The sequence below is a fragment of the Cricetulus griseus genome, chromosome 7, assembly GCF_003668045.3.
Source record: "Cricetulus griseus strain 17A/GY chromosome 7, alternate assembly CriGri-PICRH-1.0, whole genome shotgun sequence".
NCBI classification, from domain to species: domain Eukaryota; kingdom Metazoa; phylum Chordata; class Mammalia; order Rodentia; family Cricetidae; genus Cricetulus; species Cricetulus griseus.
This window is the reverse complement of record NC_048600.1, coordinates 73,083,205-73,097,014: the sequence shown is the minus strand read 5'-3', so window position 1 is coordinate 73,097,014 and position 13,810 is coordinate 73,083,205. Positions and strand designations below refer to the sequence as shown.

At 50.1% G+C, this 13,810-nt stretch overlaps 1 protein-coding gene across 1 annotated transcript in view; it reads left to right on the top strand.

Annotated features, from left to right (window-relative positions):
* Obscn (obscurin, cytoskeletal calmodulin and titin-interacting RhoGEF) overlaps positions 1-13,810 on the top strand; it is a 138,335-nt gene that overhangs the window by 103,103 nt on the left and 21,422 nt on the right. Inside the window, 10 exon segments of the mRNA XM_035448275.1 lie at positions 694-850; positions 1,306-1,422; positions 1,525-1,689; positions 1,838-1,996; positions 2,205-2,382; positions 3,749-3,862; positions 9,585-9,752; positions 10,020-10,122; positions 10,470-10,599; positions 11,421-11,532. Coding sequence (XP_035304166.1) covers positions 694-850; positions 1,306-1,422; positions 1,525-1,689; positions 1,838-1,996; positions 2,205-2,382; positions 3,749-3,862; positions 9,585-9,752; positions 10,020-10,122; positions 10,470-10,599; positions 11,421-11,532 — 1,403 coding nt within the window.

Here is a 13,810-nt window from a genome sequence, read left to right as displayed (position 1 = left end):
GCGTCACAAGGCAGACTTTCCCTTACTGTGTATCTGGCTTATGCGGGGTAAAGCCTGCAGTATGCCTGCCTCTGAGTAGTGTGTGCACAGCCACATGCGTGTGGACTCCCATGTGCATACATGTGCGTATGCATAGCCGCCACACTTTGCATGCCCATGTGCTTGATGGCTATGGGCATATTTGCACACACGTGCACACTCATGCTTGCATCCATGCTCATGGATGTACATAACATTTCACATTTTGTACATGTATATACACTCCACAACATACATGCTAGCATGCAGGTTTCTATACATGTGTACTGTCATACAAGGCATACAAGTACACATGAGCATACCTGTACCAAGAGGGTGCGCACCACAAATGGGCACACTACATTGCACATATACCCGCATGTGCAACATGTATATGTTCACATCTGTGCGTGTTTATGTGTATATGCATGCATGCTTTCAGAAAATTTACATACGTATGCACCCACATATGAATGTTCTTATACATGTGCACGCACAATATATGTCATACTTGTGCACGGGCAGATGGGCACACAACCATGCACTTCTTACACATGTAACTCAGCATGCCTTCTCTCACAGGGCTCAGGTCCTGATTAGATCCTGGCCTTCTTCTAGAGGAGGTCTGGAGCTGGTTGGTGGGGGGAGGTGCTGACACTGTCCCCCTTGTGGCAGCTTCTTGAAGGAGCTGCAGTCCTGTGACACCGATGATGATGTGGCCATGTGCTTCATCAAGAACCAGGAGGCCTTTGAGAAGTACCTTGAGTTCCTGGTGGGCCGCGTGCAAGCCGAGTCGGTGGTTGTCAGCACCCCGGTCCAGGAGTTCTACAAGGTACTTCTTGTCTGTCACAAGCTCACTGACCCTGCTTGCTCCTAGACCTAGTTCTTATCCAAATGCCTTCTGAGGTGTAGCTCCATTGGTCCACATGGCCAGCCCAAGTTCATCTTCCTCAACCTACATCACACTGCATGCCCACCACCTGCCTGGGCCCTGGCTTCGTGGGAAATGCAGTAGGTGTACCCATAGCTCTATACTCCTCAGCTGTTATTTAAGCCGCCCAAGCCCTATGCCACCACCAATGAGATGGTAATCCAGTGTCCCTTGTGCAGGGCCATATGTGTCAACACCCTTGGTATCATCCTCTAACTCTCAGGGGACATAGCCATGCCCAGGTGGTTCAGGAATGTGCCTGTGACACCCCTGGAGCCTAGTCTCCAGCTCAGGGTGACTCTAGCCACCAAGGGACCATGCATTCATGCACAAAACCACCTTTGTGGTTCCTACAGAAATATACAGAAGAGACACTCTCAGCCAAGGACCCCACGCAGCCACCCCCACCTCCGCTTCAGCACTACCTGGAGCAGCCAGTGGAGCGGGTGCAGAAATACCAAGCCTTGCTGAAGGTGACATGCTCTAGCCTCATCTGTGCAGCCTGCACCTGCTGGGGGTGGGGGATTCCTGGGTTCAGAGCATCCTGGATCCGTGACTCTTGGTCCTCACCCCAGGAGCTAATCCGCAACAAGGCTCGCAACCGGCAGAACTGCGCGCTGCTGGAGCAGGCCTATGCTGTGGTGTCTGCCCTGCCTCAGCGTGCCGAGAACAAGCTGCATGTGTCACTCATGGAGAACTACCCAGGAACCCTGGAGGCTCTGGGAGAACCCATCCGCCAGGTGGGGCTGTGGGGTACTGAGGGTGGGGCACTGTAGGAGGCTTTTGGAAGTGGCTGCATGACTTTGGTGAGGAACTGGATACATGGCTATCCACAGGGCTGCATCCACAGGGGAAGCTTGGTTAACCAGAGCCCATTCACACCTCCAGGGCCACTTCATAGTGTGGGAGGGGGCACCAGGGGCCCGGATGCCTTGGAAGGGCCACAACCGGCATGTCTTCCTCTTCCGAAATCATCTGGTGATCTGCAAGCCCCGGAGAGACTCTCGAACTGACACCTTCAGCTATGTGTTCCGGAACATGATGAAGGTCTGTGTGTGCAGGAGGGGCTGCCGAGGGCTCTGTGGGGCAAGTGAACATGTAGCGGGTGGAGGACTGTTTGCCTCTCAGACTTTAGAGCGGATGCCGGTGGCCAGTCCCTTGGCCACTTTTCCAGGGTACCCTAAGTGTGCCCCTCCTGGACCCCACATCGTCTGAGGGTGGTGATGTCCTCCCTACTGACATCCTCTTCCCACAGCTGAGTAGCATCGACCTGAATGACCAGGTAGAGGGGGATGACCGTGCCTTTGAGGTGTGGCATGAGCGGGAGGACTCTGTGCGCAAGTACCTGCTCCAGGCACGGACAGTCATCATCAAAAACTCCTGGGTGAAGGAGATCTGTGACATCCAGCAGCGCCTGGCCCAGCCTGTGTGGCGTGAGTGTCCTTTTGTGGGTCATAGTGGTCAAGATAGGATGGTGACATGATCCTTTACCCTAGTTGTCCAGCTGGGCTGCACCCAGGCTGTTGGGACCCTGAGTCTCAGGTAGGTGGGTGGCACTGCCTTGGCCCTTGCCTACTGGGTGTGAGGGGGTGCACTGGGGAACAGAGGGCTCCACTCTCTCCTCTTTCAGCTCTGGGAGGGGTATAATAAATGTACCCTCACAGGGAAATCCAGGTGGACTATCAGGGTACTCCTGACCAGGGAGAGGACACTTGGGGGACATGGTAGGAAGTTCCCACACAGAGACCTCAAGTTCAGGACATCCATCTGGATTCTGCAAGATGTGGGGCAATCTTGTACCCTGGACCAGCTTCCTCAGCCAGAACAGAATCATTCAAATCATATGTTTTTTTAAAAATTAGCTAATTAGCTGAGTGGTTGTGGCACACACCTTTAATCTCAGCACTCTGGAGGCAGAAGCAGGTAGATCTCTGTGCATTCACGGCTAGCCTAGTCTACAGAGTGAGTTCCAGGACAGCCAGAACTGTTACACAGAGAAACCCCGTCTCAAAAATATTTAACTTTGGGGCTGGAAAGATGGCTCAGCAGTTAAGAGCACCAGCTGCTCTTCTAGAGGTCCTGAATTCAATTCCCAGCAACCACATGGTGGCTCACAACCATCTGTTATAAGATCTGGTGCACTCTTCTGGTGTGCAGATGTACATGGAAGCAGAATGTTGTATACATAATAAATAAATAAAATCTTTTAAAAAATTTAACTTTTGGTGGTATACACATGTGTGCACATGTATGTATGCATGTGTGCACACACGTATGTATGCAAGTGTGCTGGTATATGGGCCTGTGTACATGTGCTGGATCCAGAGGAGAACATCAGGTGTTCTGCTCAACCACTCTCTGCCTTATTTCTTTGAGTCAGGGTTTCTCACTGAACCTGGAGATTACTTTTTTGGGGGAGGTTGGATGGCCAACGAGATCCAGAGATCTGCCTGTCTCTTCTTCCAAAATGCTAGGGATGCAGGTACATGAGGCTATGGCCTCGTGTGGATGATGGGGACTTAAACTCAGGTCTTTATTCTTGCATAGCAAATGCTTTTACCCACTGAGAAATCTCCCCAAACTCTTCATTTTTTACCATGCTTCCCACCCCTTCCCACAGTGCATCCCACTGTCTCCACTCACCTTTGATTCTAGGTTGGGACCCCAGATGGTAGCAGCCACACTGTTGGACATGGAGTGCTAGTATTGAGTGGGGTAGCCTGCCAGGGCATATGCAAATAAGACTGTAGGCCTGACCTGCTTTCCACATAACATGATGGCCCTCCTATGTATCCTCAGGCCCCCCTGACTTTGAAGAAGAATTGGCTGACTGCACCGCTGAGCTGGGTGAAACAGTCAAGCTGGCATGCCGAGTGACTGGCACACCTAAGCCTGTTGTCAGCTGGTATAAAGGTACCAGGGATGAGGGTTTCCAGGCTTACTGTGGGATGCTGGCTCTGCAACAGGGAAGGACCTCTTGAGAACATGGGGTCTGTCCAGTGGTGCATGAGGCCTGAGAGGCAGGAGACAGGTGCCCCTGGTCAAGAGGATGATGATAGAGGGTGGGGGACAGGTGATGAACAAATAAATAAGCCTAAAGCCAAATAGTGTTGTGGCTACCCAGAGGACTAGTGACTTGGGATAATGACAAAAAGCAAGACAGCCCTCTGAGACGACATGTCTAAAAACTTCTGCATGAGTGAGAGACAGACGTGAGGGCCTGGGTAAGCAATAACCATGACACTGAGAAACAGTTCTGGTCAACAAATCACATGTCACAACAAGCACACAGTCACATGAGCAAGCAGAGCTATGAGAATGGAGGGGGCTTCAGACAGTGCTGGGCATGAGGATTACGACGCACACACCTCACTCAGCTGTGATGGGAGGAGCCGTAAAAGGTCAGAGTCTCCAACCAGCCTCACCACTGACACCACTTGCACATACGGGTTTCCTAGAACCGGTATTTCTGACATCAACTGTGGTTTGAAAGGTCCTCAAGAGCACTGGTTTTCTGATGCCACGTTCAGAGGTCTCCAAGAGCACCCGCAATTCTGATGCCAAGTTTGGGAATCCCCAAAGTCCTCTCACTTGACACCAGCTGCAGGCTCAAAGTCCCAGGAGCCTCCTCCAGTTTAACCATTCACTCCATGGACTCTCTGAAATTCACAGAGCTGTTCTGTTCGGGGTCGTGTTTTACTGCAGTGGAGTCAGACTGAAGTTAGCTGGGCAGGGTCTGACACATGGCAATCCATGTGTAAGTTTCTATTTATCCCTTCCAGTGGAATCATGTGGCCAGTTCCCTTGTGCCCCAGCATCAGTGTGTGATACAAAGAGGACCAGAGTACTTTGCCAGGAAGCTCACCCGAGCCTCCCAGTTCACGGTATTAACTGGGCCTGTGTCTGTGGTCATGCCTGACTTCTCACATGGCCAAGCTGAGTCTGAAGTCACATTGACACTGCCAGAGCCCAGAGTGCTCACAGCAGACACTGTTATGAGGTGTCTGTGAGGCCTAGAGCTTGTACCATGGACTCATCACTGGCATTAGTGGTCCCGTGGGTCCTCTGATTTCCAGAGTCTAAAGGTCTGAGGAGCAGTGGGAGAGAAAGAGAGAGAGAGAGAATTGGGGGAGGGGGCTCAGCAAGGATGAGAGCAGATAACCAGCTTGACAGTGACCCTCACCTAGTTCCAGTCCCAAGATTGAAATGTTCCTCTGTGCCCACACACCTACCTGTGGACTGCACCATCACAGATAATATACACACTGAACATACTTGTGTGTATATATGTGGCATACATATGTAACTTGAATATTATACCAGTGTATACTGAAACATGCCACATGCATGAATATAATGCAAAAGTACACACTAGACACACATACATGCATGGATATACACTAGCATGTGTACACATGCACACAGATACAAACATACATTTATATGTATGCTACACAGCTATATACACAGACAGTACATGTGCAAACAAATACACTACAGTCACAGGCATAGAGACTCACTAATACATATGCACAGATGCTCCACACATTTACACATGCACACATACATAAATACTGCAAATATATATGTACACAGACATGCCACACATACACAGATGTAGGCACACAGAGACGTAAGTCCCTGGGTCTAGGACAAAGACATTTTTGCTCCTGTGATACATCGGACAATAGCATCCTAAATCATGCCTAGTTCTCACTGGGTGGTGAGAATAGAGGAACTCATGCCAGCTCCTGAGAGAGCTGCCCTGGGTGTCATCTCTTGGCTCTATCACTTGTGACCACTGGTCCTGGGGCTGGAGGGTTCCTTCACAGCCGCCTCCCTCTAGCTGCACAGAGCCTGCTCCTTTACATCCAGAGGTCAAGTGTAGGAAGACAAGCACCTTTTCATAAAAACAATCCAGAGGTCAGTTTGAACCCCTGGTGCCCCATCTCTCTTGGCTGGCTTGTTAGCAGGAAAGTGAAGCCTTGTGGCCAGCCCCTGTCCTTTCTTCTATTATCCCAGTAAGGACCTGTAGGAGAAGAGACAGTCTTTTTTTGGGAGGGGGGAAGCCACTTTCAGTTACCTCAAAAACCTTCCTGAGGTACATGAACCAGAGGGCCTGAGGGATATTCAGATCCTGGAGTGGCTATTGTGAACGGCCATCAGATGGCAGGGGGCCCACATAGCACCATGTGGCTCATGTCAGCCACAAGGCTACACACTCATTGACTAGAAGCAGTATGGCTGGTTTCATGGGATCATCTGCCAGGGTCGGGGTGTGGGTACCATATGTGATATGGCCATGTTCTTTGTAGACTTGAGAGCATCTCTCAATAGCCTTCTGTCTAGCGTGTTAGCATAGCTTTGTGTCTGTCAAGCTGGTGATTATATTGTAGTGGTTCCATACAAGAGTCCTGGTGGTCTGGGTAAGGTGTCCTCAATCTGTCAGGTGTTCATCTTTATTTGATCTATGCCTTGTGGCCCCAAAGAGAGAATCCTTTAACCTGCAACTCTAGTTGTTTACATGTAAAACAAACTGCTGGCTTAGTAAGGATATAATGGGCTTCACTACACTAAGGAGAGGAGCATGGGACAACGCTACAAGATAGGCCTTAAACTGTGTTCACTGGACGACACCTCTGCCCAGCTGCAGAGTTCTGAGTGCTGGTGGATTTCTGCCTATCTGAACCCTCCGGAAACCAAAGCAGTTTGTCACTGGGAGGAGAATGAAGAGGGTAGAGAACCCCATTCTGGGAGGGTAGCCACTTGTTCATGTGAATTTGGGAAATTGGCTCTTTCCATTTGGTGAGTGAGGCTAGCTAAGTTCTACTTGTCATGCTTGTCACATCGTTCAAACTGGCTCATCATAGAATGGACACATAGGACATCACTGAACTGGATATCTGTGTTTCCTGTTGCTGTAACAAAGCAACAAAGTCTGTATTCTTTATAAACTAAAGAGATCTCTTTTGACATTAGGATCTGGAGGCTGAAAGACCTAAAAGCATAGTGTCACCTGGTGAGGCTCCTGTTGGCTGGTGGCAATACAGTGTGGCAGCGGGCATCATGGTGGGAATATGCGTTAGATGAAGGGAGCAATCATGGTAGACAGGAAAGAAAAGGGACTCCAGCTGGGCCTGCTCTCTGAATAACTCTTGAAAAACTGAGTTACACTTAGAGATCAGCATCGATCCCTGCTCAAGGCACTGCCCTCTGTGGCTGGATCCACTTCACCCAGAGCCCTCCACTAAAAAGGTTCTACCTCCTCAATGTCAACATTGGAGATCAACCTTCAGGGACCCACAATGAAACCAGAGCATTGCTCAAGGGAGTCCCCCACCCCCATGGGGGAGTCCAGAAGGTCCACTCTAAGCTGCAGCACTCTGGGAAGCCCTCAGGCTAACCCCAAACCGACTGAGACCAAGGAGAAGACAAGGGTGGGACACACACTGTCCCCAGGGTCCAAGAGTCCTAGAAGGCATTCTCCCATGGAGGACTCAAAAGATTGGTTGTAAAATGCTAATATCGTTCCGAGGCACCCCACACTGGGGACAGAACCCTGAATCTTGGGTTTCTCAGCCAGCCCTGCTGGTGAAGTACAACACTCAAGCCTGGGCATCTGAAGTGGATGTTTCTAACTTACCAGCCAGAAGAGCACTGGTTCCGCAGAAATGGACTGTCAAGGGACCTTGAAGGTCGGAATGCTGAGTCCAGACTTGGGAGGTGCTGTGGATGTATGTTACAGACCTTGTCCTGTGAACTCAAAAGGGTTTTGGTTGTTATTCTCCAAGACAAAAGAGGAGCCACATCTGGTGTCCCTAAGATGGGGCATCAGAAGCTGCTAGTCTCACCGAGGATGTCTACACCAGCTGGAGCTACACGGGCAGTGCCTGGTCTTACTGTGCCAGTCATCTCCTGTAGCTAGCTCTCTGCCACCATTGAAGGTCACCGAGTATGACTTGACCTCCATGAGTCCTTGGACTCTTTTCCCTCCTGGGTTCTATGCTGTCTCTGTCAGCCAATCTGGGAAGAGACAAAGAGGCTGGGCTGGGTAGCAGTTACTTCCTCTGCTGTTGTTTTTCTACATGGAGTCTACAGCATGTCCATAGGGGAGAGACACAAACATACTGAGCACTCAGAGGTAGAAGGCAAGGCCTTGGCACCTGAAGGGTGCTTCCCAATGTCAGATTGGGTGGGACTGAGATGTGACATCTGTGTCCGGCAGAGTTGGGAAGCTGACATTCTTTCTCGGGGTCCCCACATGCTGCATATAATGTATTCTAGTCCCTCTGGGTTCAGGGAGACACAGCCAGAATTATTGTGATAATGTGAATGTGTTTAGTTTTACTTGTTTTTAACTATTAAGGGCTGTGGGTTTTTTGTTTTTGTTTTTCGAGACAGGGTTTCTCTATGTAGCTTTGGTTCCTGTCCTGGAACTCGCTTGGTAGAACAGGCTGGTCTTGAACTCACAGAGATCTGCCTGTCTCTGCCTCGTGAGTGCTAGAATTAAAGGTGTGTGCCACCACCTCCCGGCAGGCTGTGGACTCTTTATGGCAAAGTACCTGCCCCTCCCCATGTTTCTCTTAGGAAAGAAGCAGGCTTGCTTGAGATGTTTAGGTGGATGCTCGTGTGTGTGTGTGTGTGTGTGTGTGTGTGTGTGTGTGTGTGTGTGTGTGTGGAAAAGCCCTGGATATCCTGCAAATTGCTTTCTAGACAAGACTGGCCTAGAACTCACAAAGATGCACCTGCCTCTGCCTCTGCCTCTACTTCTGCCTCTGCCTCTCAAGTGTTGGGATTAAAGGCACATGCCACCATGCCCAGCCTAATCTTTGAATCTTTTACCATGAGCCAAGCATTGCGTTCGCTATTATTCCAGGGTTTATTTCCAGTCTTCGAGTATGTTTTACAAATGTGATGATTTAAAAGATAGGTGTCTGGTGTATTCATGCGCAGAAGATGGCTCAAGCGTTCCATCTTTAGGATGAGTAGGTACAGCCCTGCAGGAGGCATGTTTTCCCTAAATGGAGAGGGGAGGCTCTGGGTGCTCATGGCTGAGGGAACTGGAACTTTAACTTTGAGAGGAAAGGCACAAGGGTGTGGCCTGGGAGTGGGACCTTCTGGTCAGGTCTGATACTGAGGGCTGAGCTGTCTTCTGGGAGTGGTCTCCACTTGCTTAGGGGAAACTGGGTGCTCGTCTTGCTACAGGGGTGGACTGGCTGTAGGACAGGGTCAGATGTGGGAGGAGGAGGAAGGGCAATTAGGGAATGGCTTGTTTAGGCTCTAGGTTTTCAGGGTGGAGGCAATTGAGGGAAGAGGAGTTCACATCAAGTATGCTTTGTTGCCAAGTAAGATACCCAGAAGAAATGCAGTCATTGAAGAAATGGAGTGACAAAGAGCCAGCTGTGGTTATTGAGTGTCTCTTACAGTTCAGACCCTTCTATGACCCTCTGTTTCTAGAACGTTGACGTTGAGTCAGGACCCTTGTGGAGAGACACTCAGAGAGGGAGGGAGACAGAGGCAGAGAGAGAGAGAGAGAGAGAAAGAGAGAGAGAGAGCGAGAGAGAGACTGATTGCACCCAGCCTCTTATTCTCCCTTTGGGACCTTAGTCCATGAAAGCCTGTCCCTGCTTTCCAGATGGGAAGCCGGTGGAGGTGGACCCACACCACATCCTCATTGAAGACCCTGATGGCTCCTGTACCCTCATCTTGGACAACCTGACTGGTATAGACTCTGGCCAGTACATGTGTTTTGCGGCCAGTGCTGCTGGCAATGCCAGTACCTTGGGGAAGATTTTAGTACAAGGTGAGCAGAGTGGGTTTCCTGGTGTGATAGACATCCCAGCAGTCCACTGTCAATGATGTGGACTCTGCCCAGAATACAGGCTGTGGGAGGGCTGGTGTGTGGGATGAGCCTGAGGGTAGAAGAGGCCCAGTGACTTGGGGCCTCCCAGAAACTCCCAGAGGAAAGTCACTGCTGGAGGTGAGGATACCACAGTCCCCACCCCAGCACTCACTCAGTTCCATCACAGACACCCTTCTCTTTCCTGCCCTTGCCTGTCTCGGCCCACAGTTCCCCCACGATTTGTCAACAAGGTCCGGGCCACCCCCTTTGTGGAGGGAGAGGATGCACAGATCACCTGCACTGTGGAAGGCGCCCCATACCCTCAGATCAGGTGAGGCCTGGGCTGCAGGGGTTGGAGAATGCAGCTCCTGCAGGGGTGGCAGGGCTGGACCACATGATCTCCTAGGCCAGGGAGGTTGCACATGACCACCAATCCCTGGAAAGTGGTTATTATGGGGTTGTGACTCCTGCTGGACATAGGACCCTCTGTGGCTGGGAAGACATGGCTGGACTGTGGCTTCTAGGAAGGGACCTTACTAGGGACACTGGGTCTGGGGCAGCCTAAAAGGGGTTTTAAGCACGAGTAGCTCTGTCTGGAGGTTCTGTGAGCATCTTGAGGGTACCATGAAGATGGCCCTGGCAGGGCACTGGCTCACAGGACCTCATGGATGGTTCCAGGTGGTACAAGGATGGTGCCCTGTTAACCCTGGGCAACAAGTACCGGATGCTGAATGAGCCCCGCAGTGGTGTGCTGGTGTTGGTGATCCGGGCAGCCAGCAAGGAGGACCTGGGACACTATGAGTGTGAGGTGAGGCATATGTGTGAAGGACAGTGCCATCCTCTGTGGTCTGATTGAATCCAGGTTCTACTGTATAGGCTGGCCAGAGGACATCAGGCTGCTGTCACCCACCATCCTCTGCCTTGTAGCCTATCCTTTCACATTACGCTGGGCCCTGTTATCTTGTCTCCTTGCCATTGTCTCCACCATTTTAACATGATGCTTTGCCTGTTTGAAGAGTACCTGGTGCTGACTTCAGCTGTCACTCACTAATGTAAAAATGTAGTGCCATTTACCCACTGAGTCTGGCATTGCACTTGCAGGCTGCAGCCTTGCCCATGCAAAGCTAGCCTCCATCTCTGTGCTCTTTGTCCTTAGATCTGAGGTGGAGACCAGTCTGGGTCCAGTGGCCTGTGTCCAGCTCTTACTAGAGCTCTTGTCTGAAAGCTAGCCTACTCTACATGGCTTCAACTGTGACTGTAGAGCACTTGCCTCCCATAAGACTTCCTGGAAGCAAGGGTACTTAACTCTGGATTAGTACAGATGCCAGGAACCATATAATGACTTAAATAAACTAAAGTTAATTCCAGTTTCAGGTTCCTAGTATTCTCATTCAAGGGCTCATCCCCCACACCCCACCTCTAGTTAACAGCCACATCCTGGCCAGGGGAGAAAGAGAGCAGTCTCCACATTATGGGTCTCTAGGGTGCCCATGATTGGGCTTTCCTTTATGCAAAACATACTGACGGTAGTGGTCCATGCTCTCCAGACCATCAGAGTAGTTCTAGCGAGAGCGTCCAGATCCCTTGAGGAGCCTGGGTTTTTATGGGCCTCTGCTGTCCTTTTGGCAGTTGGTGAACCGGTTGGGCTCAACACGTGGTGGTGGTGAATTGTACATGCAGAGCCCTGCACTGCGTGCCCGGGACCAGCATCACCGGGAACAGATTGTGGCTGCTGTGGAAGGTAGGTTCTGTGTCTATCTGTGCCATCTCAGTGACTCACGAGTTTTAAGCCCCAGGAGGGAATCTCCACTGGTCTGGAAAGAGCCCAATGGAACTGAAACTATCATCCCTGCCAACCAGGAGGTGCCTCTAAGAGGAGGGGACTTAGCATCTCAGGGTGGGAAATGATGGAGTCTGAAAACCGGGGAGGCTGTACAGGAGGTCAGAGGAGGCAGCTGCAAGGTCCGGTCATGTGTGCACTGTGAGTGCGGGAAGGCCATGAACCCAGGGTGAGAACTGAAGCTGCCTTGGATAATGAGGGTCCCACAGTCCTACTCAACATTGTCTTTGAAGAAAAGACATAGCAGGGCCTACATCAGCTTGACTAGCAGTGGTCATGGAGGCTTTGTGCAGGTGGCAGCAGGAGTAGGTGAGGGGTCCACACCAAGCACAGAAGACACAACTGCTTGGAGCAGGGGCAGGTGTCAGGACATCCATGGGGATGGACTACCTGTGAGAAGCACAACGCTGCAGTTCAATGAGCCTGTCTTGGCTCCGGGTTACTGGGGTAAGGGGTGGGAGTGAGCTGTAAAGCAAAGCTCACTAAGGGTTGGAGAGATAACTAAGCGGTTAAGAGCATTTGCTGCTCTTGCAGGGGACCTGAGTTCAGTCCCCCAGTACCCATGTCAGGCACCTCACAACTGCCTGTAAATCTAGCTCCAGGCTGGTCTCACACCATCTTGTCTTTGTTGATGTCAGCACTCACATGCACAGAGATAAAATCAAAAATACTTAAAACAAGATAGACCAGCCTGACTAGGGACAGAAGGTGAGTTTTGTTACTTATCCTGGAAGATATAAATAAACATCTCTTCACTTCAGACAGGGAAAGACCAAAGAAGCATTTCCTCACAAGTCTTAGCAAACTGAGGAGCTTGTTGGAATTACTTACAGGTGTATGGGTGAGGAATTACTTACAGAAACACGAATAACTCAAAGGCAGCTGTGTCATTGAAAAATGCATCGCAGCATGGGTGGCCAGCCCTGAAAGCTGCATCCCTGGAGCCTGTGGCCCAGGCTACACACTCCGAAAGCAGCTCTATTGGTTAAATTAGTAACCGTTACTGCTTACATGACCTTGAAAAGGGGCCTTTCTTCCTTCTGGTGTCTTCATGGGTCTCCCTCTTTGAAGGCCTGTTTCAGTTTGGAAGATGCAGCCACATAGTATTCCTTTCTCAGGCTCTTACATTCTTTCCAACCCCCCCCCCACTTTATTTTTGGATATTCCTGAGCCTTAGTATAGAAGTCCATCTATGGCTGAGTGTAGCAGAGAAACAGTCATTTACTTCAGCAGTTAGTGGATTATAGGTCTCTGTTACACACTCCTCACTGGAAAAAATTTAGTTTTCCTCTGGGACTGACCAAATTGACTGATCAAAGCTGACAGCAGCAGTAATTGATGGGTGTAAAAACAAATGTTTGGAAGGCAATTTGACAGGCACATCTCACCCAGTGAACAAAGCAACATTAGTTGCCTTCACACTAGGACCGCAGACAGGCTTTTGCTCTTCCTTGCTGTGCCAGATGTGAGTTCCCTCTCATGGAGCAGGCTTCAAATCTAACAGGAAATCAGATGGTTGCCCCCATAACAGTTGTGAAACTGTTGTACTAGCAAGCACATCTTGCTTGGCATGTTAGTATTGTAGTACACATGGGCTTTCATAGCTGATGACTGTGACACTTCACCAGTGTCCAAGCAACACCTTCTGGCACTAGCTAGCAAAGAGGGAATTTCTATTTTAGTTCCAACCTTGTTTTCCATGTCTTGTGTTAATGTGTGTGACAGCTTCAGCAACAGGATCTTGCTATTTAGTCCCGGTATGCAACAGTGACAACAACCTTTATGGCTTGTAAGGCCTTGGGGGCCTCCACAGCCCACAACTTGTAGAGAAGTAGTCCATCCCTGGCTCTGTAATTTTTGGTCAACAACCCTATGCTTCTACGGGTGTCTTCAATACATGTAGGTGTTTTCATTTGAACTCCATCACTGTTCTTCCAGATACTTTAACAAATCTGTAAAACTCTCCTCGGGGGTCAGCATTACATGATGAAACTTTGTTTTTAAACAGAGGGTGGGTGGGTTTCCTGAAGGCCGACCATCATCCATTCTAAGTAAGTATCAAGTGGTCTTGGTCAGCGAGGGGTATACTAAAAGAGAAACATAAAAGGCCACCGTAGTAATAAAAGACCACATCACTTCTGTCTGTTGCTTCGTCAAAGAACAGTATCAGGCACAGATG